Source organism: Propithecus coquereli, unplaced genomic scaffold, assembly GCF_000956105.1.
Source record: "Propithecus coquereli isolate 6110/MARCELLA unplaced genomic scaffold, Pcoq_1.0 Scaffold526, whole genome shotgun sequence".
NCBI classification, from domain to species: Eukaryota; Metazoa; Chordata; class Mammalia; order Primates; family Indriidae; genus Propithecus; species Propithecus coquereli.
Window position 1 is genome coordinate 1,101,981 of NW_012151130.1, and position 25,485 is coordinate 1,127,465.

At 42.1% G+C, this 25,485-nt stretch overlaps 1 protein-coding gene across 3 annotated transcripts in view; it reads left to right on the forward strand.

Moving 5' to 3' along the window:
- The window catches only part of PITPNC1 (phosphatidylinositol transfer protein, cytoplasmic 1), a 130,854-nt gene that overhangs the window by 20,937 nt on the left and 84,432 nt on the right, over positions 1-25,485 (forward strand). For all 3 annotated transcript variants that reach the window (XM_012656903.1, XM_012656904.1, XM_012656905.1), the window contains one exon: positions 14,505-14,576. In XM_012656903.1, the coding sequence (XP_012512357.1) occupies positions 14,505-14,576 (72 nt within the window). The remainder of the gene's footprint in view (positions 1-14,504; positions 14,577-25,485) is intronic.

Here is a 25,485-nt window from a genome sequence, read left to right on the forward strand (position 1 = left end):
GGAAGCTGATAACAGCGATTTTGAATATACAGTTGTTATGTATATATTTTGCTGCCATGACTACCCTAGTCCACCAAAACCTCGTTTAATAAGGATCCAAAGAAGAGGCAATGACAGATGGGATGCGTCTTTCTGTTAGTTAGAATGGCAACAATAAGGGCAGCAGTCAGCTGTCCAGTCTTACCCAGCATTTTAATTATTTAGATGAAAGAGGTAGGAAAAGAAAATGGCAACAGACTGGGGAGAGTGAAAGGACTCTTTAGTGACAACCTCAAATAGTATTGAGCTGCAGTGAGAGATGGGACTGTTCAGGGTTGGTTTAGCCGGGGAAGAGAGTCAAGGCTGCTCATGGCTGAGCGTCCACCCTCAGTCACCAAAGATGAACTCGGGTTATCTGAAAGCAGCGAAACTGTCTCGGATGGGAATGTCACTCGCAATCTGGGCCTTATCAAGCTTCCGCAATGATTCAAAGAGCTGGTGGATGGTCTGCGTGAAGACTGATAACCTCCGTTCCTCACAAGCCTCTCCTCCTGCTCCTTCCACGGAGGCCTGGCCATGGGGTGGTAGAAACCACTAAATTACATAACGAGGAAAGTCGGGACAAGTCCAAAGAAGAATACAATTATTATACCAGACCTCTAGGATTGTTTGGAAGGAAATAGAGAACAATATGGCCATTTCATCTAACATGTAAACTAAGAGAATGAAGGTCCTTAAGTGTCCCTTCTTTGGGGTGATAGAGTCAGGGGTTAGCTGGTTAGGAAATAACTTTATCTGTACATCACAATTAACCCTGGATATCTAAGGGAAGTATCCTTTCTTTAGAGACCAGGACAAAGAAACAGTCCTCCCTCCAGCTGGGGGCGCTGATGAGCAAGGCAGCAGTTAGGCACAGGTAGGACCCTCACAGAGAAGATGGTGGAGACACTGGCCATGGCATGAGACTGGTGTCATTGTAGTCAGAGCTGGAATAACCAATTTCAAAAACCTTCAGGGTTCCAGAGAATTCAGATGGAAGCAGTCTAGAACCATTTGTAACCATGTTAGATGGCGTACAGCCAATTAAGTAAGAGAAGGGATACACAGAGCTAAACAGATTTTATAATTGCGGAACTTCTCACTTTACTATGCTAATATACATTGTGACTCTCCAAAGGGAGCCGTATGTCTGCAACCCTTCCCACACTTGTTTGTCCATGGGACCTTGGATTTTGTAAGGCCAATCTTCTAAAACTTGAGGAGTTCCAGAAACTTCTCTCCGGGTCAGAGCCATTATGTGTCCACTAAATATGTCAGTGGATCAATTCTATTTTAGTGAATGTTATTTTCTTTTAAATTCCAGTGGGTTAATATGCTGTCTGAAAATTACTACTACTCAAATACCAAAGTTTTTTGAAGAATGCCCAAAAGTAATACAAATGTTTTGTTTTTAGAATCAGGCAACACAGAATCTCTAAGTTCCATTTCAAGCAAAGTCCATTCTGTTCAACCCCGCAGCAAAGGCATTTGAATTTGTTTCCATTTAGAAAACCAACTGGTGGTGTGGGTGAGCCAGTTGCAAACCAGCTTATTCACAGATGTGCCACGGCCCTTGTGTGGGACCAGAACTTGTCTCCACATCTCAGCAACTCAATCAATTAGTGCCTGGTGAAGCAGGAGCCTTGGAACAGCCAGTTTTATTTGTTCAGATGATCGCATTTCCATTTGCTATAGCTGTTCCCAAGCTCTTCTTTGTACTTCAGAGAAAATTAATTCAGCCATTTTGAGGGGAGAGAGCAGAAGATAAAACCTGCTCCTCCACCATAACACAGCATAACATTTTTAAATTGTTTGCATTTTTTAGCACCACTCAAAATGACTTCACAGAGGGCAATCAGCAGAGAAAAATAGCTGTTTAAAGGAATATGCAATAGGAGATTTTACTAGGAAATTCTCCTTTTCTTCTTTGTTGTTTATTTTCCATTTGATGGTACTAAAAAATTGGATTTCTCTTCTGTAATTTACTAATGGCTGTGGAGTTGTATTCTGTTCAGGTTGGTGAGATCAGAATAATACAACTGGAAAGACTTTTGTGGGGCAGCTTTTTTTCTGAAAAAATAAAATACAACTGTGGGCATACTGAAATAGTCCATTTCAGTGATTAAATAAGGTAAATGCAAAATTGCTCTGATGCCTTTTGACCTTTCTGATCACTAAGATACTGTGAACTCTACCCGGTAGTATATATCTTTACTATCCAGACAAAAGTGTTGCTACGAGAACGTAACCATCATTTCGGTTCAGAATTTTAACACCGATAGTATTTTTTTAAGTGAGGAATTTGCCCAGTTGGTGAAGAGGGGTGATTCTTACAATTTTTAACTACAAAAGCTTGCCATCTGAAAGTTCCCTACCTGGCCATATGCCTGCCTATATTTGGAGAAGTCACTCTGATTCATTCTCATCTCTGTTATTTACATACAATTCTTTTGATTTAATGTGGTCTGCCTGTGTCTTTAAATTCTTGTCCTGCCTTTATTGTGTGTGGCTATCAGTATTCATAAGCATCCTCTGCTTATTTCTGCCTTGTCAAGTCCAGCCCTAGATTGGATGAGCCTGACTTTAGTTTCCCTGCTCAATTTTCTTAGAAGCACAAGTAGCAAACCATACCCCATTCAGAAAACATGTTTCCATTCATTTATTTGGCCGTCTCCCTCCTGGCCTTCCTTCTCCAGCAAGTTGCTGTTACTCAGCATGTCAGAGGACGAGAGGAGGCTCCATCCATGAATGAACTAATGAATGAACAAAAGCCTGTGTTCAGAGCGCAGGCTGTGCAGAGCAGCAGAGACCTACGTGCATTTCCTTGCTGTGGCTGGAATACAAGCAGCTGTTTTCCGGCTGCATTTCAATGCTCTGCCTTCCATACACTCCCTTCCTCTCACCCTCCTCCACTTCTCTTTCAGATCCCACCATTCCATTCCGCTTGGCCACAGTTTTCTTCCTATGCAGCATATATTTGGGAAGTCACTCTCTGATTCATCCTCATCTCTATTATTGACATGCAATTCCTTTTCTCCCTCTCCTTCCTTTTGCTTTAAAATTCTACTTTTTTCCTCTGCTTGAGTTCCTCTTTCCACTTTTCCGAACTATCTTCTTTGCAATTTTTTTCCCAACTACCCTGTTATTATTAATATTACCACTGACCTTATCTCTGTATAAAGTTATACATGACCCTAACAGCAAAGACAGCCCAAGAACCCAGAACAGCAAAGACAGCCCAAATATCTCCCCTTATTTCCTTTGCATCTTTGTGTGATGACTGAGGTTCTGAGTAGAGGGGGACAGACAGACATACACCTTTTTGAAATTGGTGTGTGTATTAAAGATCTTCTGTGCACAGAAGAGAAATTTATATTTTGCCTTCCAAGTATGGGGCAAAATTTCTGATGAAGCCTGTAATCCTAGCACTCTGGGAGGCCGAGGCGGGCGGATTGTTTGAGCTCAGGAGTTCAAGACCAGCCTGAGCAAGAGTGAGACCCCGTCTCTACTAAAAAATAGAAAAAAATTAATCGGACAACTAAAAATATATAGAAAAAATTAGCCGGGCATGGTGGGGCATGCCTGTAGTCCCAGCTACTCGGGAGGCTGAGGCAGAAGGATTGCTTGAGCTCAAGAGTGTGAGGTTGCTGTGAGCTAGGCTGACGCCACGGCACTCACTCTAGCCCGGGCAAAAGAGTGAGACTCTGTTTCAAAAAAAAAAAAAAAAAAATTTCTGATGAAATGGAAGGATAAAACTTTCCTGATGAAGAATAAAGAATGTTGAAAGGTACTTTAAGATCTAGGTGTCCACCAACTGTCTCTGCATAAACATTCACCATGCTCACTCTTCTATTTTACCAGCAACACAGGCTTTTCTCACTTACTTTCTAGTAGCTCCAGCCCCAGAGTCCTGGAAGATAATAAACCCTGAAACTCTATGCCTGCTCTCACTAGCACTGTAGAACATTCTGGATGTGAGTCTACTGTTGGTGAAGGGTGGGAACATTTGCAAATCTAATTTTATTAATGATCCCATATCAAGTTGACATTCCCAGTATGGCCTTGGAATACAGTTAATATGATAATATAGAATATAGCACCAGAGAATCTATGTTGTTTCAGGGGACCTCCATTAGAGAGAAAGTCAAATCTAGACAGAGTTTCAGGCCCTTATGGATAGCAGGGAACACATGTTGCCTGCTGTCAGAACAAGAAGGCAAGAGAGGAACACATTGAGTTCCAGATAAAGGCTAAAAAGAAATGATCTTTTAAAAGCCTATAAATACTTCATCAGTCCCAGGCCAGCTTCTCAACACTTCCATTGAACGTTCTTGACTCCAAGCCCCCTTGTAAAGTGCTGCTCTCAGATGGGGAAGGATTTGGGCTGGTGACTAGGAATACGTGCTGAGTTGCCAGGCTGAGGGGTCTTTTCACTGAGTGGTTTCCAGACTACCTTCCTCTGGGTCCAGAAGATTCCATAGACATGCCTCAGTGGCCATGATGTCCCTGCATGATGTTTTCTTTGAAGAAAGAACTCCAATGCTAGTTACAAAGTGGTTTGAAAACTATAAAACTGTTATCACCTCTCAGATCCTGCTGTGTTCTAAAGACCATGAGTAAGTGTGATATGTGTGAGACGGGAAACACATGAAGTAGCAACTCCCAAACTTACCGGATCTGCAACTCCTCCATTCACTTAATAGAGCTTGCATTCGTCAGGGCTTGCCAGAGAGACAGACCAGTAAGGATGTAGATAGATAGATAGATAGATGATAGATTGACAGATACACAGAGAGATGAGAGGGATTTACTAGGGGAATTGGCTCATGAGATTATGGAGGCTGAGAAGTCCCAGGACAGGCCATCTGCAAGGCAAGACCCTGGGATGCTGGCTCATTGTGGCTCGGTCCAAGTCCTAAAACCTCAGAACCAGAGAAGCCGATGGTGTAACTCTCAGCCTGAGGCTGGAGGTCCAAGAATCCCAGAGGCTGCTGGTGTAAGTCCTGGAGTCCAAAGGCTGGGCAGTCTGGAGTTGTTGTCCAAGGACAGGAGAGGAAGAGTGTCTCTGAACTCTAGCAAGTAGTTCAATGTGTTCACCTTTTCTCTGTTTTTGTTCTCTCTGGGACCCCAGCAGATTGGATGGTGCCTACCCACACTCAGGGGGGATTTTCCCCACCCAGTCCACTCAGACTCACGTGCTAACTTTCTCTAGAAACACCCTCCCAGACACACCCAAAATAATACTTTACCAGGTTTCTAAGTCCTCCTCAATCCAGGCAAGTTGGCACCTAAAATTAACCATCACACTGCTCTTTATAATATACTCTTCTTTAAGTTAAAGTGGACTAAAATCATGAGAATTTTGAAAAATCTTGTGACGTCCTTTAGAGATAATATAATTACTTCAGAATATCATTGAAATATTCATTTACTTTTTTCTTGGATTTGAAGTTTTTCTGCTTACTGAAGAAGTAGATGTTTATTGCTAAATCCATCCATTATAAAAATGTTTGTCACAGAAAATAAAAGGACCCCATAATCCCCACTACTCTCCTCCATGAGAACATTTTTGTGTCATTTCTCCATGTTTTTCTGGGGATATGCTAGTCTACTTATTTTTTCTTTTTATGTAAACGGGGTCACACCTTGCTTTTTTAATGTCTTTAGAGTCCACCATAAAACACTTAGCCAACCTTCTATTAGTGGACTTTGGGTTGTTTCCAGGTTTTTATAGGACCAATGATGTGGTTAACAAATATTTTTTCACACCAGATAATTCATGCCCTTCCCTGGAGTTCTGGGCAGGGTTTTAAAAGCATTTGCATAGTAAGAATTAACCTAAGCTGTCATATTTAAATTCAATTTTTGAAAAGTACTGTATTTTAAAGGTACTGGGATATTTTGACATTTAAAGGGATACCATTGTGAGTTTCTTAAATGAATAATTATTTCCCCAATATATCTTTCTGGTAACTCCTATTTTCCCTACTTTGGGTTTGCTTGAAGCAGGGCACATCTATCATTCGACAGATGCACACAAACACTTTCTCTCTGCTGTTACTGGCCACAGCAAATACCAAATAGCAAAGCCTGTGTTTTTAACCTCTGCTCTTCTAGAAACACGTGTGCTTTCCTGATACTCAAGAGACACCATGAGGTGGGGTCACAAGCATGAACTTCAGAGCCAACCCGGGCTGAATCCCAGCTCCCTCATGTGTTTGTTGCATGACTTTGAGCATACTGCTGGACTTTTCTGTGCCTTTGTTTCTTCATCTGTAAGTGGGGATATTGATCATATACCTTCATGTAGCTGTATAAGGGTTAGTGAGTTAATAGATGAATTAATATATATCCAATACTTGGGTATTGCCCATGGATAGTAAATATAGTATGAACACTATTGTCATTACTTGTCAGCTTGGGGTCATGTCTTTCTGTCCCTGACTGGACATGTGGAACATCAGCTGTGTTTCCCTTGGATCATATTTTAGGTATTTCAGAACCTTCCAGGGTTAAGAAACACCTTGGCAATAACAAGTGTTGTCAAGTACGTGGAGAAATTGGAACCCTCATACCTTGCTGGTGGGAATGTCCAGTGACGGCAGCTGCTCTGGAATGGTGCACTCATCTGGCAGTTCCTCAGAAGGTTAAACATAGACTTACCATATGATCCAGCCATTCCATTCTAGGTATTTACCCAAGAGAAAGGAAGATGTGTCCAGACAAAAACTTATACAAGGGCACCCATGGCAGTATTATGCGTAATAGCCAAAGAGTAGAAACAAATGCCCATCGACTGGTGAATGGATGAATCGTATTTGCTACATCCATACAATGGAATATTGCTCTGTCAGATAGAGGAATGAAGTACTGATACATGCCACAGTGTGGATGAATGTTGAAAACGCTACACTAAGTGAAAGAAGCCAAACACAAAGGGCCACATATCATATAATTCCATCTGTATGAAATGTCTAGAATAGACAAATGGTAGAGACAGAAAGTGGATTAGTGGTTGCTTACAATGTGGTACTGGGGGGAGGTGGGAACAGGGAAGTGACTGCTAATGGATATGGGGCTTCTTTTTGGGGAGATGAAGATGTTTTAAAATCAGACTGTGGAAATGGTTGTACAACTCTGTGAATATACTAAGAACTGTTAACTTGTGTACTTGAGATGGGTAAATTATATGGTATGTGAATAAAGCTATTAAAGAAAAAGGAAAAAATCAACTCCTGAGTTTGAGTGGCAGGGGGGCTCCCAGATTCCAGCAACTTATGGAAAGTAAAGCATCAGGAGAGAGGCCTAGAATCTTTTTAACAAGCTCGGCAAATGAGGCATCATTAAATTGGTTTTAGAAATGCGCTGTTATAGAGAATATTATTTTTATTTTACACTGTAAACTGGTAGGGTAGGATTAATATCCTTTAGCTTACAGTTTTTGCTACAGGCTAGGTGCTGTGGGAGTACAGCATCCTTTGATGACAATAATGACAATCTTCAAAGTGAACAGTGTACATTCTTCCAGAAGTTTTGCCAGTCTGTGCTTCTGAAGTGCAGAGCCCTAGAGAATCTCAGACTTGTCTCCACGGTCCCCATTCTCTGCAGCCACCATCCCCTCTCTTTCTGCGCAGGTGCAGAAATAGCAGCGAGGGCTTCCAGCACCACCTGGAAACTGAGTATGAAATTCCCAATGTGTTTGACCCTTTCCCTTTAAGACTCTGGTTTGCTTACATGTCTTGTAAGTGTTTGTTATTACCATAGCAACCCTAATCAATCAGTGGGCCAAAAATAGCTCTTTCATTTTTTTCCAAAGCATGTCTGTAGTGAATTGGAAATTCAGCTCTGTCGTGCGTTTTGCATATGCTGCTTCCATTTCCCGACACTGAACCTGGAGGGCTTGTGTCTGGAAATTATTCTTGCAGAGTCCCAGACATCTCACTTGTCTTTCCTGGTAATCTTCTTCCCAACTTCAGATCCCCCCATCACTTCCAAAAGCTACAAGTAGATGCATGTAAATGTTCAACACTTAAATGTTCAATCACTGCTTTTCTGCACATTCAGTGCTGGAGATTTTCCAGGTACCAGATAATCACTTTCCAATAAGAAGTTCATCCTGGTGGATTCCACTGGGTTGGAAGGTCAATGAAAGATGCCTAGATACTAGATACAAAGGAAGCTGGTCATGGCAGGTGGCAGATGGCAGCGAGACCAGGAAGATTCTTTTGGCTTGGGAGGATCTAAGCTAGGAAATCAAAGATGAGATGATAGGAGAGTTTCTGCCTTGTTTCCCTGATTTCTTCATGACACTGCCACCGTTTTTAGGGGGTTGGGCACAAAACAAACCCTGGATATAATTAGGTGAATTTTTTTTTATGGTTCTCTCACAGAAATGACTCACTGATGGTCCCCCATGCTCTGGGGACAGGCACGCTTTATTGCCTCTCCTTCTGCCTGTAAGCAGAGTCACCTTGTGTGGCCCCAGGGCTCCCCACTTCTGTTTTATGATGCTGTTTCTTGCCTTCCTTAAGCCTTGGTTTTTGTAATTTTGCTCCGTGAACAAAGTGGGCATAAAGTCTTTAGATCTAGGAAAGAAAAAAGTTCATGGAGATCCTGGTGGTGGTGTTGTTCGCATGCGTGAAGTCTGCAGGGGAAAGCAAGAGGAAATAGGAGCTGCCAAGGACAGAGTCTGGGACACATGGTGACATTTCCTCAGCAGCAGAGCATGTCGGGGGGCCAGAGTGAGGCTGGAGGAGCCCAGATCTGCTCTGTGGCTTGGCCACCTCCCATACCCTGGGAAGGACCAATCAGATCCTGCCTGCGGCCCCTCTCTTGAAGCCCACCATGTCCAGTGCACCCTTGCACATTCACAGTGGAGGATCTCCCCCTGCCCCAGCTCTGTTTTCTCACCCACGTTGCCTATGGGAGTTTCATGGTAAGAGGCACAATGCAGCAGCCAACATTTCTCCAGTGCTTCTTCTGCCAGACACTGTCTGGCCCTGGACACTTATTAGTTTATTTAATCCTCACCCCACAGCTATGAGGTTGGGATCGTCTCCATTTTATAGATAAGGAAACTGAAGCACAGAGGGATAAGGGAATTTATCCAAAGTCACAAAGTTTGTTGGAAAGGGAGCTGGGGTTTGAACTAAAGTCTGTTTTACTCCAAAACTTGTATTTTTTTTACATCCTTCCTCTCTGTGGGATAGGTTCATGCTGCTGCATCTGGACAAGCTTACTGGCATCAGTTATTAGTAAATATCACCCTTGGCAGTAAGTAATGGCCATTGGTTGACAAAACAGATAGGTGAAACTGCTAAGCCAGAAAGAGCACCAACCCCCCATTCCCTTGCACATGTTCAAACCTCAGTGAGTGATGCTTTTCTCAGATGAGAGCCAGATGGGTGATTCGGGAGGGAGGCAGCAGACAGGTTGGGTGTTGTATTGGTTTTCTATTGCAGTGTAACAAATTTCCCACAAATTTAGCGACTTAAAACAACACAAATTTGTCACCTTACAGTTTCTGTGGGTCAGGGGTAGGGGCCCAGGTTAGCTGGGTCCTTGGCTCAGGAACTCACCAGGTTGACCCTAAAATGTCAACCAAGACTCTTGTCTCATCTGAGGCTCAGGGTCCTCTTCCAGGCTCTCTGGTTGCTGGCAGGATTCATTCCGTGTGATTGTAGGACTGAGGTCCTGTGTTCTAGTTAGCTGTCCTCCAGAGGTCACTCTCACCTCCCAGAGACCTCCCTCGGGTCCTAGCTGTGTGGCTGTCTCACAGCCTCAAAGCAACAAAAGAATCTGCTTTTTCTAAAGTGAAGTCTTATATATTGTGACGGAATTTCTGGAGGGACTATCTTGTCACCTTGGTACAGGTCAAAGACTGTGCTCCCTCAGAACATGAAGGATGTGTTCACCAGGGCTGGACTCTAGAATTCTGTCTACCATGGGGATTTCAGTCTTTCCTTCATGTGTTTGGGCCAAACAGGACTTTAAGGACTCAGTGTTCTCATCCAAGGAAATGTGTCGGAATCCTTAGGGAACAGTGCATATTTTGAGAAAGCCCAGGGTTGGAAGGTGAGGGGCTCCCTTCTCCCCCTGGGTATTTGAGAATGACTAGGTTAGATGGGATATTCCTAGTGGAAGCAAAATCCTTAGTCACAGAAAGCATTATTTGAGCAAGCTTAAAATAAAGGAGATGCTTAGACATCTGAATAACGGGGGTGACTCTGAGTACACCATTCCTAGTGGCTGTGGGATTAGGGCAGGGTCCTCTTGTTGGAATGTGAGTATGGCAGTACTGGCGTTTACCATCTGGTTGGTGAGCCGGGCACCTAGACAGCGAATAGTAGTGATGGCAAAGGAGATACGTGCTGTGATGAAGGGACAAACAGGACGCTGCCTGCACACATGAGACAATCATTTGGAAGTGGCGTTTGAGATGATCTTTAAGTAAGATTTTGGAAGGAAATTGGGGGCTGAAAGAACTGTTGACAAAAAAAGCCTGGCAGCTAGCAGTGTTGGAGGGAAGGGGGAGTGGATCTAGATTTAGGGTGAGCCTAAATCCAATGAGTGATGTCCTTATAAGAAGAGAAGAGGTGATGTGAAGATGGCAGTGGAGGTTGGAGAGATGCAGCCATAAGCCAAGAAATGCAGGGGTCACCGGGAGTTGGAAGAGGCAAGGAATGATTCAGATTTCTAGCCTCCAGAACTGTGAGAGAATAAATTGATGTAAGTATAAATTGATGTTGTTTTAAGTCACCAAGTTCTGGAATTTACTACGATAAATGGACCTTTCAAATTTGGTGTACCTGTAGGACCCTTGTTGGAGGTGGCCAGTGGGCAACTGGAAATATGAGAGAAGTTGGGATTAGAGACGTCCATTTGGGAGGCTTCTGCAAAAACATGGTCATGGAAGAGTCAAAAGCAGATGAGATCATCAGGGGTGAGGGTTTGGATCAAGAAGAGAAGAGGCTGGAGCACAGGATCTGAGGGACCACCTGCAGGGCAGGGGCGGAGGAAGGAAGACAGGCTGAAAAGGAACTGCTGTTCAGGACGGAGGAGTGGCTCCGTCCTATCCAACAGTGTAGTGAGGTCTCCAGGGTGCTGATGGAAAGGGAGGCTGGTTTGGAAATTCTTTGATTATCAGTCATCTCTGTACCAAATTGCACTGGTTGAGAAGTGGGAGGCGAAAAAGTAGAAACGGCAAGCATTGACTACTTTTTTAATAAGTTTGACTGTGAAGACAAGGAGAGAAAGATTGACTATACATAGTGGAAGAAACATAATCAAAGGAACTTTGTGCTTATTTGCTTTTTAAGGATATGGCATTTTTCACTGTAGTTTTAGGCTGTGAGAAGGAAACAGGGAGAAGATGAAAATAATCAATGAAACAAAGTTCCAGAAAAGAGCTTACGAATATTTTTTTACTGTGCACCTACTATGTGCCAGGCACTGTGCTGGGGTTTCCCTGTATCATCTCATTGATCTTCTGAACACTCCTGCAGAGTAAAGAAGAATCATCCTGGTTCTATAAATGGGGAAACTGAGGCTGTAAACAGTAAAATAATTTGCCCAAATCAATACATCTGGGATGTGAGCCCAAGTCAGCTGACTCCAATGTCTCAGTTCTTTTCATTGTATTATTTTTCAATTGGAAAAAGGAAGACAGTGTCTTTCTCTGATTCACAAAGACTAAGAAGCATCAAGAAAATAAGCACATTTGCAATGGAGAAAAGGGAAGTTATAGTTGTTTCTATCACGTGGTCCATGTCCCCATTCAACTACGAATCAAAATGATCAGCTTCGAGGGAGGGAGGAAGGGTGATGTCAAGCAGGGTGCCTTGAGAGGGGAAAGGGTGTAAGATAACCTCAGCAGTGAGGATCCTACAGGGAGCCAACCGGGGAGAAATAAAAGACCTTGCTTAACAGTTAAGGCTCTGCTAAGATCCGTGGGCTGGATTTTCAGAGAAGCTAACCCACATGGGGGCAGGGGGGAGGGGGCAGAAGTTTATCTTAAGATGGACAACTCACCAGGAAGATTTAATAATAGCTCTGAAAAAGCCTGGAGCCACAGATATTTCTGATTTTAACTTGAGACACCTGCACACTCCAGGGCTCTGAGAACCAGCCATCAGACATCCCCAGGGGATTACCAGCCCCAGACCACCTGCTGGAGGAGAAAATGCTGACCAGCCCAGAGTTGGGCTGTTGGTCCCGGTTCTCCTCCTGCCTTGCTGAAGCCAGGTGCATGCCCAGCCTCCTGGTAGGGTTATCATTCTGACATGAAAATAACCTAAGTCCTTGACTCAAAAATAACAACATCTGCTAATTTGCATGGGAGTTTTGCATTTCATAGATGGGTTTAATACCCAAATGCTAAAATTCATTTGTTGGGCTAGTTAAGTTGTTTAGAGGTTCAACTGATAAAAATTCCTTGTGGAGTTCCACTCTGGTGCACCCAGACCCACTCCCGCCCTGCACGGCTTTGTTGTCTTGCCACTCATTGAATTGACTCTCAGGTGAAGTATGGGGTAAAAAAAAAAGTACAAAACCGATTTACTTAAAGCCTTGTTATTTTTAAGAAGGTCTCTTGGCAAGGGCATCTCCCTACATTCCCGTGTCAATCGGAGCTCTAAAGTGGGGCTCTGAGTCCTTCAGGGTCTTGATTTGGGACGAGCAGCCCCTCCCTGGTACTCCCTGGACCCAGGTGTGAGGGCAGCGGTTATGGAGCCAGAGGTTTGAGAGGAGACAGCAGAGAAGGTGTTAATGAATAATCGCAGGGCCTCATTCTCCATAAAGGCAATTACTGGGATTGATTGTTTCCGTGTTTCCTTAGTCACGGTTCAGATTGCTTCACTCAGATTAAGACAGATGAATGCCGACCACGCACAGGCATGTGATGTCAGGAGAGTTATCGATGGCATGTCCAAGGCCTCTGCCTTCTCTTGCACGTGCCACCACGAGTCCCAGCTGGGCTAGAAGGGGAGCGTGGTCATTGTGCAGATGAAGCATGTGCAGTGAGCATGGGTATTTGCGGACTATGGTATTTTAGCTGATGTACTCTCTGTTTCCTTCCCATGTGTGGTATGCGAGATGGTTTTTCAACTCAAGTGTGCACAGCATACCCTGGAAGTCTTGGTAAACACAGATTGCTGGACCTCACCTCCAGAGTTTCTGATTCAGTTGGTCTGGGGTAGGACTCGAGAATTTGCATTTCTAACAAGTTCTAGGGTGATGTCGCTCCAGCTGGTCTGGAGAACCCTTCTTTGAGAATCACTGGGTAGTGGCCAAGAGCATGGACACTGGGACCAAGCCACCTGGCTTCAGTCCTGACACTATGACTCACTAGCTGTGTGATCATGGGCCATTTACTTAACCTCTCTGAGCCTCCATTTCCTCATCTTTAAAGTAGGGATGACAATAATAGTACCTCCCCCATGGGGTTGTTGCAAGGAATAAATAAGTTACAACTTCAACACATTTATAGCAGTGCCTGGTTTAGAGAGTATATGCTCTGTGAGTGTTGAATACATAAATACAGGACCCAGCCTCTTGGGACTGTGATCATAACAGCCCAAGTCTCATTTCCCCAACACCTGCAGCTCCCACTGGAGTTGCTGGGTCATTTTACCTATTAGCCTTCAATCAGTGAAGCTCGGCGCTAGTTGGAAGGTGGTCATACCAGCACCCATCAAAATCCTCTTCTCAAGCTACCTTGACCCTTCAAATCGACCGAATGCATAGAATGTGACTCAATGAGACTGCGACGGGAGGGTAGTTCTGCATTTGGGGTTTCTCTCCCTCATGTGGGCAAAGAGCGGGGCTACCTTTTCTGGTCAAGTTCATCCTGATTGCTGCTGTTTGTTAAATGTTTTCTCAGTGCTTGGCACTATATTTTTATGTACATGATTTTATTTAATCCTCACAATGTCACTCTTAGGTAATAGTTGTTATTCCTATTTTAATACTGCTGGGGTTCAGAGTAATTAAATGATTTATCCAAAGTCACCTAGTAAAAGCCAGGTCTGTCTGACTTCAATAATTTGTGATCGTAAAGTTCTCTGTTACCACCTCCCTGACTTTATATGTGTATTTATATAAAAATTAAGGCTGGGTCCCAAGGAATCCAGCAGTGGCTGCTGCTCCCCAACGGTCAGCTCCCCAGAACTGGAAGTGGCCTGTTTCAGGGGTTTGCTTTTCCAAAGCTTGGGGTAAGACTCCCAGAATGTTTTCCTTTGGGAATGTCCTCTTCAGTGACTTGCTGCTATGGCTGGTTATTCTCTCTGGCCCAACTTCTGGATGAAATTGTGTTCATGCTCCCAAAGGCAGCTTTTCTTGTCTGAATTTGGATATTGGCCTAGTATCTTAACATTTCTGCTCCAGAGCAGTGCTCCCAACCAAATGGCCAGAAGAGCATCCACGTACTATACTGAATATAGGAAGGAAGAAAAGTGTTGTGCTAATGAAAGTCTGGTTTTTTCCCACAGTGTTCCTTTCTGCCGAAATTCTCCATTCATATAGAAACCAAGTATGAGGACAACAAAGGAAGCAACGACCGCGTGAGTAGTCCCCATGCCACCCCTGTTACACTCTGTGCTTGCCTCCTGGGCTCTGAAAGCCACGCTACTTCTCAAGACCCCTTGTGCGACCAGGGCCAGCAGCACGACCTGTGCCTGGGACCTCAGAGACGTGCTGGCCTTTGGATTTTGAGGGCTGTTTCCCCAGGACTTCTCCCTGTCATTATTTTGTTGTCTAGCTTGTCTTTCTTCTCATTTTTATGTACTTTCCATGGGCCTCTGTGCAGAAATCTCTATGACCTGGGATGATTGGCCCTGTAAGTGGAGAGGACAGTGGGGCACTCGGGATTTGGTTTCTGATAATGGGATGGAGCTCACATCTTCTCAGTGACTATTAATATTTACTTAGAAAAGCGAATGCAGTCAGATACATGTGTGCATACTGTATGTATTAGCAGGACTATGCTTACGTTCACATATGCAGTATACACGTGCGCAACTCGTACATCCAACCTAAAAATCAAGGGTTACCCCTGCAAAATACTTGCCTCATGAGGCATTTAGACTTTTACTAAATTTCAGCCAAGTACTTTGTTTGAACTTCCAGAGTACCTGGAATTTTCTAGAGTAGAGAAGAATCCAGCTGGCAGAGGTACTGTTATCCCTTTGAAGTGGTGACCCCAAGGGAAATGTTTAGGACCATCCTCTTGTCAGTGGCCTGAAATCAGAGGCACTTTGCTGGCCAACTTCATCGAAACCACAGTGTCTAAAACAGTGTCCCACAGTGTTTAAACTCGAACCCTTGTAAAATAATGACTTTTTTCAGATTGGAAAATTCATACATGATTATTAAAATTTGGAAAATGCAAACACAAAAGTATCAAAAAAGAAAATAGAAACCAGTAGCAACCCCACAATTCAGAGATGACTGCTGTTAGCAATTTAGTTCACATTGCAAATTATTAATAAATTTATTTTTTTGACCAATTCCTCTAAAATTGAATTGTACAGTATGCTATTTTTAACATGTTGTGAAGTATCCTTCCCAATGTGATTTTTACTGGTTGCCCTGCATCCCATACTTTGGTGGACTTCTTTAAACAGTTACTGGTCACTGGATATGAAGTGGACTTGACCATTTTGATGTAGCTGTGGACTCTCAGGAAAAGTGTCAGGTGCCTGAATTGCTTTTTCTGGCACAATCTGAAAATATAAGGGGAAAATTTTTTTAAATATCTTTTAGTTGTTCCAAACCAATTCCTTTGCTTTCTCTTTTTCTGTATGCCTCTGTCCCCATGAGTTAATTCAGAACAGCTCTCCCTCTGAAGAGCTGCAGAGAGGACATGCAGCCTCGCTGTGATCCTTACAGGGTGGTGGGACCACAGTAATCTTTTCTGGTTTATCCTGCTCAGTTCAAATAGTCCCCAGAATCCACGTGGTTATTATGTATTATCTTGTATCCCATTTGTGGCAGGTGCTAAGTTCTTTTCACTACTATCCTAGGAATTTAGCCTTTTCACTACTCTTCTAGAAATGTAAAATGTTAGGTTATCTACCTTAGAGTCAGAATCCATGCCCGTGCCAAGGGCTAGACCCCCTTTGAGACTTAGGCAGGCCTGCAAAAGAAAAGGCTGAGCCCCTGGGCAAGCTGTGCAGCCCTTGTGCACAGAGCATGCTGACTTGGGGACTGCCCATGGGGCCTGCTCCTTGTCTGTCTGTCCTGATACCCAACTTGCCCCAGCCCATGTCGTGCCATCTTGTTATGCTGAAGAGACCCTTTGGGTGTTTTTGCCCCAGATTCTCGCCCCACAGCCTCTACTCGGCTCTGCTCTGTAGACCCCTGGGCCTTGCTCCTGAGGCCACTGGATCAGCTCAACCAGCTCAACCAGCCTTCTTTGCCCATTCGGCCTCCTCCAGCTTCCACATTCAGCAGCAGCAGTTATTCATCCATGTGGCTTTCAGGATTGGTCCCAGGGAGGCAGAAAAGGAGAGTGGCATTGGTTTTCATTCACTCTTGTTAATGCTTCAAAATCTGAATATGAGAAATATATATTTATCTAAGAATTCTTTAATTATTAAAAGAGCTTTGTCCAGCCAGGGTTCAAAACTAGAGCCTTAAGCCAAAGCATGTGCTGGTGTGCTCTTTTTCTGTCCCCAGTTGAGTATGGAGTTTTTGGTGGGAGGCAGTCATGGATATTTCTCTTGTCTCACTGTGCTTCCAAATTATTTAATAAGCTCAGTTCATTTCTTTGCATTTTCTAGGTGTAGAGTCTTATCATTCATCCTTCATACTGCTATCTGCACCCTGTTTCCTCCCTACCTGCCAAAAATTTAATGAAATTGATGATAAGAAGCAATAATTAAATTGAAAGATGCTAGTGATAATCACATTGATTAGTGGTTGAATCCAGTACATGTTGTTGTCTTATTATCAATTACCATATAAGTAAGTTTTTTACCTGACCCAATATTTAGTAAGAAACAAAATAGTGGCAAGATAACTAGATATAAATATCTTCTGCTCCTTGTGAAAAATAAAACCAGTGTATTTATGATCATGAAAATCTGCAAACTGTGATTACATTAACCAGGACACAATGGAGAAGTTGTCTTAAATTGAGGCCCATTTATTTTCTGCACATACTTATGAGAATTATTTAGGCCTCGATTAGCACTAGGGAGGATGACACCATGCCAAGGTCAGGTCCTGTTGTTTGTCCAAGACCATAAAGCTAGATCTGGGGGAGTCGGTGCTTAGCACTGCCTGGTTTGGCTGAAGTAGAGGCTGCGCGTGTGACCGCTGCTGCCAGGTTACTGGTGTGCTGTGGGGTTAATGGGGGCAGCCTCGCTCCTTTATTTCCTCTTCCAAACAAAGCAGGCACCCTTTAAAGCAGGGGTTCTCAGCCTTGGCTGCACATCGGGCTCACCTGAGAAGTTTTAACACTGGGCCCCAACCCCTGGGATTTTGATTTAGTTGATCCTGGGTGCAGACTGATCTAAACCATGCAACACATGAAGGACATAATGCTCCCTTCCAGAATGCTGAACTCTCCAGGTGAGAGTGTGCATGGTTTTAGAGAGTCATCCCTCAGGCTGAACCTGATATATTCTTTTAGGAGACATGGGATATGCCATCCCCACCCCACGTGAGGATCTAGACCAGGGGTTCTCAATTGTGGCTGCATATTAAACTCACCTGGGAAGCTTTAGCCATCACTAAATGCCACCCCCCACCCCCAATGATTAGATTTCACTTGTCTGAGGTGGAGTTCAAGCATTGGGATTTCTAAAGCTCCCCAGGTGAATCTAAGGGGTGACAAGGCTGAGAACTATAGACTGAAGGATTGATTACTAAGTGCTATTTAAAACTAACTGTAAACACTTAGGAAAATGGGTTCTCCAAATGTCTTCACTTCTTCATACTCCTGGAACTGGAACAGTTTACAAAAGGCACGTTTATAACCACCACCTGGCCCGCACCCACCCACAAAATAAAAGAGCCTCAAGGTACCATGTATGTTCTCCTTAGCCACATATCACCAAGGACATTATTTCTTGGCAAAGAAACTCCTCTGATAAGATGGAAAGAACGTCCAGTTTAGTTTCTGGAAACACGAAGCTCTGTCTCTCACAGAGCTCTCCTTGGAAGTTGCCTAAAAGAAATATTTGGAATGTATTTAGTTTCTAGTTCATCTGTGCGGTAATGAGAGAACACAGAGTTGTTCTCTGTGAAACAAAAAGATCAGTATTGAAGTTCAAACTCTATGACCTTAAACAATTCCCCTAAGCTATCAGAATCTTGGTTTTTTTATTTAATAAAATAGAATAAATAATGCTTGCATCAGAGTATGGAGGATTCGTAGAGGTTATTGTACATGGAAGCACTTCCTAAACTGTAAAGTACGATGAAAACATTAGAATATTGTAATGGTGATGGTCATACCTTGGGACTGACTGTGTCAATGATGATTTCCTAATGAGACTCTGACTTTGTCCAAATTGTCAATAAACCAATAAAGCTGTTCAGCAAGTTTTGAGCACCTACTTTGTGCCAGGCATTATGAGAGGCATTGAGGAGACAGCAATGAGTGAGACAGCTCCGTCCTCCAGTACTCACAGAAAGAGGGGAGGCCGGTAATAAGTCAACAAACAGAACAATTACAGTGGTAGTAAGTGCCGAGAAGGCAGTACCGGGATGGAGGGTACTCAGCCTGCAGCTGTGTGGTCAGGAAAGGCCTCTTGGAAGAGATGGCAAGACCATGTGAGAGTTGAGCATGGGAAAGAGCCAGCATCTATAGAACTTTCCAGGTGAGGGGCTCGTTATGGGCAGAGATATGTCCCCTCCCCACCAAATTCTTATGTTGAAGCCTTCAGAATGTGACTGTGTTTGGAGACAGGGCCTTTAAAGAAGTCATTACCTTAAAATGAGGCCATTAGGGTGGGCTCTAATCCAGTCTGACTGGTGTCCTTATAAGAAGAGAAAACTTGGACATATGAAGAGACACTCAGGGTGTGCCACATGAAGACACAGTGAGGAGCCATCTGCACGCCATGGAGAGAAGCCTCAGAAGAAACCAGCCCTGCCCACACCTCAATGTAGACTTCCAGCCTCTAGAGCTGGGAGACAATCACATTCTGTTGTTTATGTCGCCCATCTGTAGTATTTTGCTATGGCAGACCCGGCAAACTCATACAGAAGGCGGAACCTAACATATTCTGGAACTGTTAGAAAACCACCAGCCGGAGCATTAGGAGTGAGAAGAAGTAGACGGGTAGGAAATGAGATTGAAAAAGCCAAGGGGGCCAGAACGTTAAGACCTGTGGGGCCTCAGAAAAGAGTTTGGATTTTAGTGCCATGGGAACTTATTCAAGGATTTCAAACAACGGAGTGACATGACGTTGTTTATGGAGTCTTTTGATAAACTTTTTATTTTGGAATAATCTTAAATTTACGCTAACAATGCAAAGACAGTGCAGAGAGTCCCCATATACCCTCTACCCAGCTTCCCCTCATCGTAATGTCTTACCTAACCAGGATACGTTTATCAAAACTGCAGAGTTTTTTCAGCTTTCACCAGTTTTCCCACAAATGTCCTTTTTCTTCTGTTCCAGAATCCAGATTAGGACACCCCATTACCTTGGGTGGTTTGTGTCTTTAAATGTTTACTCTGGCCGTTCCGTGGAGAGTGAGTGGAAAGACGGCAAGAATGGGAGCAGGCAGCCATGACAGTGACGCAGACAAGCGAGCGTTGGGCTGGAAGGATGGCAGGGAGCAAAGAGGGGAGGAATGGATCTTCTTTGGAAACAGACTGACTTTCCGTTGATGTGGGGCATGAGATGGGGGCAAAACAAGGATGACCCCAGGCTTTCTAGCTTTATCTGTTGGCTCTCCCCAGTGGAGGAGAAGCAGGTTCTGAGGGGAAATTCAAGAGCACCATTGTAGACATGATCTGTTTGAGGTATCAATGAGCCTTCCAAGTAGAAATGGCAGGTAAGGAGTTGGATATACAAACCTCGAGTTCAGAGAGAGGTATAGGTCATGATTCAGAGATGAAAATGGATGAGATTATCTAGGGAGAAGAGTGACAGAAAAGAGAAGGTTCCAAATGGTCCAGGATGGAGAGCCCCCAGGTCCTGAGAAGGACCTCTCCATGGCTTTCAAATTATTATTATCTTTACTCTTCGGTTAAGAGTCATTCTTAATCACTGAGTTGTACTTGCTTTTAGGAAATAGCCTATCTTATTTGGTTAACTACAAAGGTTGACCAGAGAAATCTGGTTCCTTTTCTTGGGTGCCTCCTTTGGATGAATTGCATAAACATCTCAATGCTTTGACTGGGCTCAACTTGCGTTGCTTCAGAGAGACGTCAGAGAAGTTCTCTTCCTCACCACCAGTAGCTTTCCCTGGAAGTTACCAGCTGACAAAGCAGGAATTCCATCATTTAAGGAGAGCTATATTTATTGAGGATTTTCTATTACAAAGGTCATCACAAAGTTTGTTTCATAATTAATACAGCATTGTCCTCTTATCTGTGGTTTTGCTTTCTGTGGTTTCAGTTACCGGTGGTCAACTACAGTTTAAAAATATTAAATGGAAAATTCCAGAAATAAACAATCCATAAGTTTTAAATTACATGCTCTTCTGAGTAGCGTGATGAAATCTCTCCCTGTCCCACCCCATGTCTCCTGGGACATGAATCATCCCATTGTCCAGCGTATCCACACTGTACATGCTACGCGCCCATTAGTCACTTAGTAGCAGTCTCAGTGATCAGATAGAAGAAACAGCATATATAGGGTTTGGTGCTATCTGAGGTCTCAGGCATCCACTGGGGTTTTGGGAACATACCCTTCACAGATAAAGGGGGGACTACTTTATTTGTGTTTGTAACATCAAGAGGACAACATGGATGGATGTAGGGTAAAATAATTTATTAACACATTTCAAAATGTACTAAAATTAAATTGGAAAGCAGAAGTGACAGTGAGAACTGTAGAATCCATATTTACAGGTCTCTGGAGCTGATTATCTTTTCCTTAAATGGCTTCTAATTGAGGATTACAGAAAGAAAAAAAAGCCTTTGCTTTATTTTTAGAAATGATCTCTGATGTCTTCAACTTTTATGGTTCTGTTTTTAACCTTGATTATTACAACCAGCCGCCTACAAAATCTGCAATTTTCTCTAATAAGTCAGTACCTGTTCAAAAGAAGGCTGTACAAAACACCCCCATTTGCAGTTTAGAAGGAGGATTATCCACTTTGGCCCATGAAGTGGAAAGTCAATGTCCTTGCTCGATCTGTGTCTAATGGTGCCATTTTGAGAACAATAGAAAACAGATCATGTTTGATTCCTTAAGATGTGGCCATTGCTATTTGTGGTACAATTTGTGATCTGAGAGCTGGATTTAAAAAACCCACGAGCAAAAGGAATTTCTATCCAGCATGGGGGCTAGCCTTCTGAGCCTCAAAGGTATAGTCACAATGCAGTTTACCTCTGCATTCAGAGAAGCCAGAACCTGCTGCTAGTAGTCATTATTATTAATGGAGACAGCTTAAAGTAGTGTCTGCTTTCTGTCTAGGCCTGGTTCACTGGTCCTGGGATAAATCCAAAAAGACCTGCCTGTGCTGATGTGTTAGTACCAAGGGTTAGGAAGACAGTTAACTAAACTGGTCAAAGGCCGTGTAAGCAAAGACAGCGTTGAATCGTGGTTGGGAAACTGGAATTTGGAGCTAGAAAAGCAGTACCAAGTATCAAGATCTGTATGCCATTTTGCAACCACTGTAGTAGTAATTAACTCAACGGAGTCATCAGTGGGTGCAAAAGCCATCGAGTGAAGCAAGTATTGGGGAGCAGTATATTCACACTGTTTCAGTGTGTCACTGCAGAGATTACGTATCAATTACAAACACGGGGAAATCTAGTGGATACAATCCAATAAGCAAATGTTGCATCACTAGTAATGAGACGCACTGACATAATACGCCTCCCATTGTGGCACAAGGAGAAGGATGCAGCATCATCAGCCAGGGTTCCCCTTGCCACAGTGTTTAACCTGGATTCAATCATGTAGAAACAGACGAGTCCAAGTTGAGGGACACTCCAAGAAACAACTGGCCAAAATGCTTCAAGAATAAACATGTAGCTAAAGACCAACGCCAAAAGCAAACACAAAACTGGGGAACTGTCCTTGACTAAAGAACAATGAAGGAATTTGACAACCAAATGTAATGCCTGCTCCTTGAGTAGAAAGAAGATCCTAACTTGGGAGAGTGGATATAGGGAGCAAGAAAAGATATTATAGGAACAATTGGGAGAAATTGGAATATAGACCATATGTAGGATAATAGTATGGTATAGTATTGAATCAGTATTAAATTTCTTCCGTGTGATCATTACATTGTGGATATATAGGATAATGTCCTTGTTCTTAGGAAATATATGTTGACATACTTAGGAATGAAATATCATGTAACATACTCTTACTTGCATATGTTTCAGCTAAAACAATTTTTTTATACATTTTTCCTTAAAAAAGTCATAAGAAAAAGTCTTATAAAAATTGAAGAACTATTTACATATTACAATGAGATGCTGTATAACTTACTCAAGGTCACACAATAGATCTTTCATTTTTCATGTTGGTAGCCATGAAGCAGAAGTTTTCCATTTTCTCTTTTTTCAGTGGTGTTTTGATTTCTTTAATGAAACAGAAAAAGAGTTAGCCTAGTCATAACTGTCACCAGTGTCCACATTGATTCTATTTGCTCAAAATGTATTTAAGAAGAGAAGGAATTGCAGAAACCCTAGATTGTTCTCTCTGAGTAATTTCACACTCTGGGTTGTGTACTGAAATTTTGAAAAGGCAGATGGAGATGATTCAGACTAGACTTCTCGTGTACAATCTTCGAAGGGTTAGCCCTAAGGCTATGTATTCACCTGCATGTTTCTGCACCACCCTATTGGTGCCCACCCCCTGAACCACAGGGCTTATCATTCTGTAATATAATTGGTCATTGCACTGTCTTTCCAACTAGTTTAAAGCTCTTTCAGGGTAGACACCAAGTCTTTCCTATTTAAGGTTGTATCCAGAACACCTGGCATGTGGCAGATGCTGATAAAAGTTTGTGTTGAAACACTAAACATTAAACCAAGTCAGGAATAAGACAAGGATGCCTGCTATACCTCTACTATCCAACATGTTAGAGAGAAACTAGACAATACAATACGAAAAGAAAAAAAAATACCTGCTTTGGCAGCATACAGTCTAAAACTGCAATGATAAAGAGATCATAAGCAGGTCCCTGTGTGATGATGGCACACAAATTTGTAAAGTCTTCTGTGATCTTCCTCCTTTGTGTAAGAAAGGAAAGAAGAAAGTACACATCTATCTGCTTGTTTTGTGAAAATGTAGAAAGGACAAACCGGAAACTAATGAGATTGGGTACTACAGGGGGTAAGTAGGGGCAGGGTGGAGAGATGGAGAGAGAGGCATTACTTCTGGGAGTGTACCTTTGTGAATAGTTCAACTTTTGAAGTTATGCTAATGTTTTCCACACTCAGAAATAATAAAACCAAATTAACAGGGATTTAGGTGGAGGTAGGAGATGGGAGATACTAAAATGGAATATAAACAGAAATAAATGAACCTAACTGTATTTTAAATGAATAAAATAACCACACTGAAAAGGAAGAAAAAAGACCTACCCCAAGTAATTCTCAATTACACAGTACTTTAACTGTATACCCTCTGTCTAAAGACAATAAGAATTATAAACAAATACTGAATCCTAAATCATAAGTTTGTTTCTTACCATAGTGTGGGCTATTAATACTGAAATTATTTTCTACACAATGTAACTTTGAGCAAATGAGCAAATAGAAGGAATATTGGGGAATGTATTACTAGAAGAAAATCACCCTTTGCAACCATCGTAATGGTAATTGATTGAAGCAGTAAACATCATTGAATGCTGAAACTAGTGCGTGAAAAGTTTGATGATGGACAAGTTATTTACATGGACTCAGTGTTTCTCTGCAAATTACTTATTAATGGAAAGGGGAAATATAAATAATTTTATAATAGAAAAACGTGGCGTATACCACCTTAACCAAACGTCTGTAACATTATCAACTCTGGAGCAAACCGGTGTCAGGAATGATATGATGTACTTAAAAGGACACACCCTGACCTCTGTGGTATTCCTGCCAAAAAATGCATAACCTAAATCTAATCGTAAGGAAACTTCACACAAACTCGAACTGATGGGATTCTATAAAACAACTGGCCTGTACTCTCTAAATTGTCGAGGTCATGAAAAACAAAGAAAGGCTGAGGAATTGTTTTAGCTTAAAGAAGACTAAAGAGACAAATCAACTAAATGTAATATGCAATCCTGGACTGGAACCTGAACTGGAGAAAAATAGCCCAAAGGATATTACTGGGTAACTGTCAAAATTTGAATATGGAGTGCAGATTAGATAATAACATTCTATCAGTGTTAAACTTCCTGATTTTGATCATTGTACTATAGTTATGTAAGAGAATGTCTTTGTTCTTAGGAAATTCACCCTGAAATATTTAAGGGTCAAGGGACATGACATCTGCAATGCATTTTTTAAAAAATTTATTTTTTATTTTTTGTAGAGACAGGGTCTCGCTACGTTGCCCAGGTTGGTCTCGAACTCCTGGGCTCAGGTGATCCTCTTGCTTTAGCCTCCCAAAGTGCTAGCATTACAGGTGTAAGCCACCACACCCACCATCAATGTACTCTTAAATGCAAATGACAAAGCAAAAGAGCAAATGTTAACAGCTAGAGAATCTGGGTAAAGGGTGCTCAGGAATTTTTTTGACTATTCTTGCAATTTTTTGATATGTTGGAAATTATATCAAGATTTAAAATTGTAATGATTTTTTTAAAATAAAATTAAAATTGAAATAGGAAAGAATGGTTTGAGAAATGTTACCAAAGATAAAACATTTTTATAATTTGCAGATGGTATGTCTAAATTAAAAACCTAAGAGAATTTATAAATTCTCTGAAATAGATAAAATATTCAATAGTTAAAATGATTTGAGTTCAGCAAGGTTCCTGGGTATTAGATCAACATATAAATATCAATAGTATTTCATAGATCAATAATAATCAATTAGAAAAATATTAAGTTCATCGTCAATACCAACACAACTTTAAGGCACCTAAGAACAAATTTAACTTTTCTAGACAAAATTATTATAAAGGAAGGATATAACAGAGGCCTGAATAAATGATAAATACTCCATATTCATGGATGGCAAGACTATAAAAAAATTAAATGACTTCCTAAATTAATCTCCAAATTAAATGTAATTCCAGTCAAAATCATAACAGGATTGTCATAAATTGATTATAAAATCAAATGGAAGAATAAAAAGTTCAAAAATAGTTCAAATTTTGAACAAAGAACAAGAA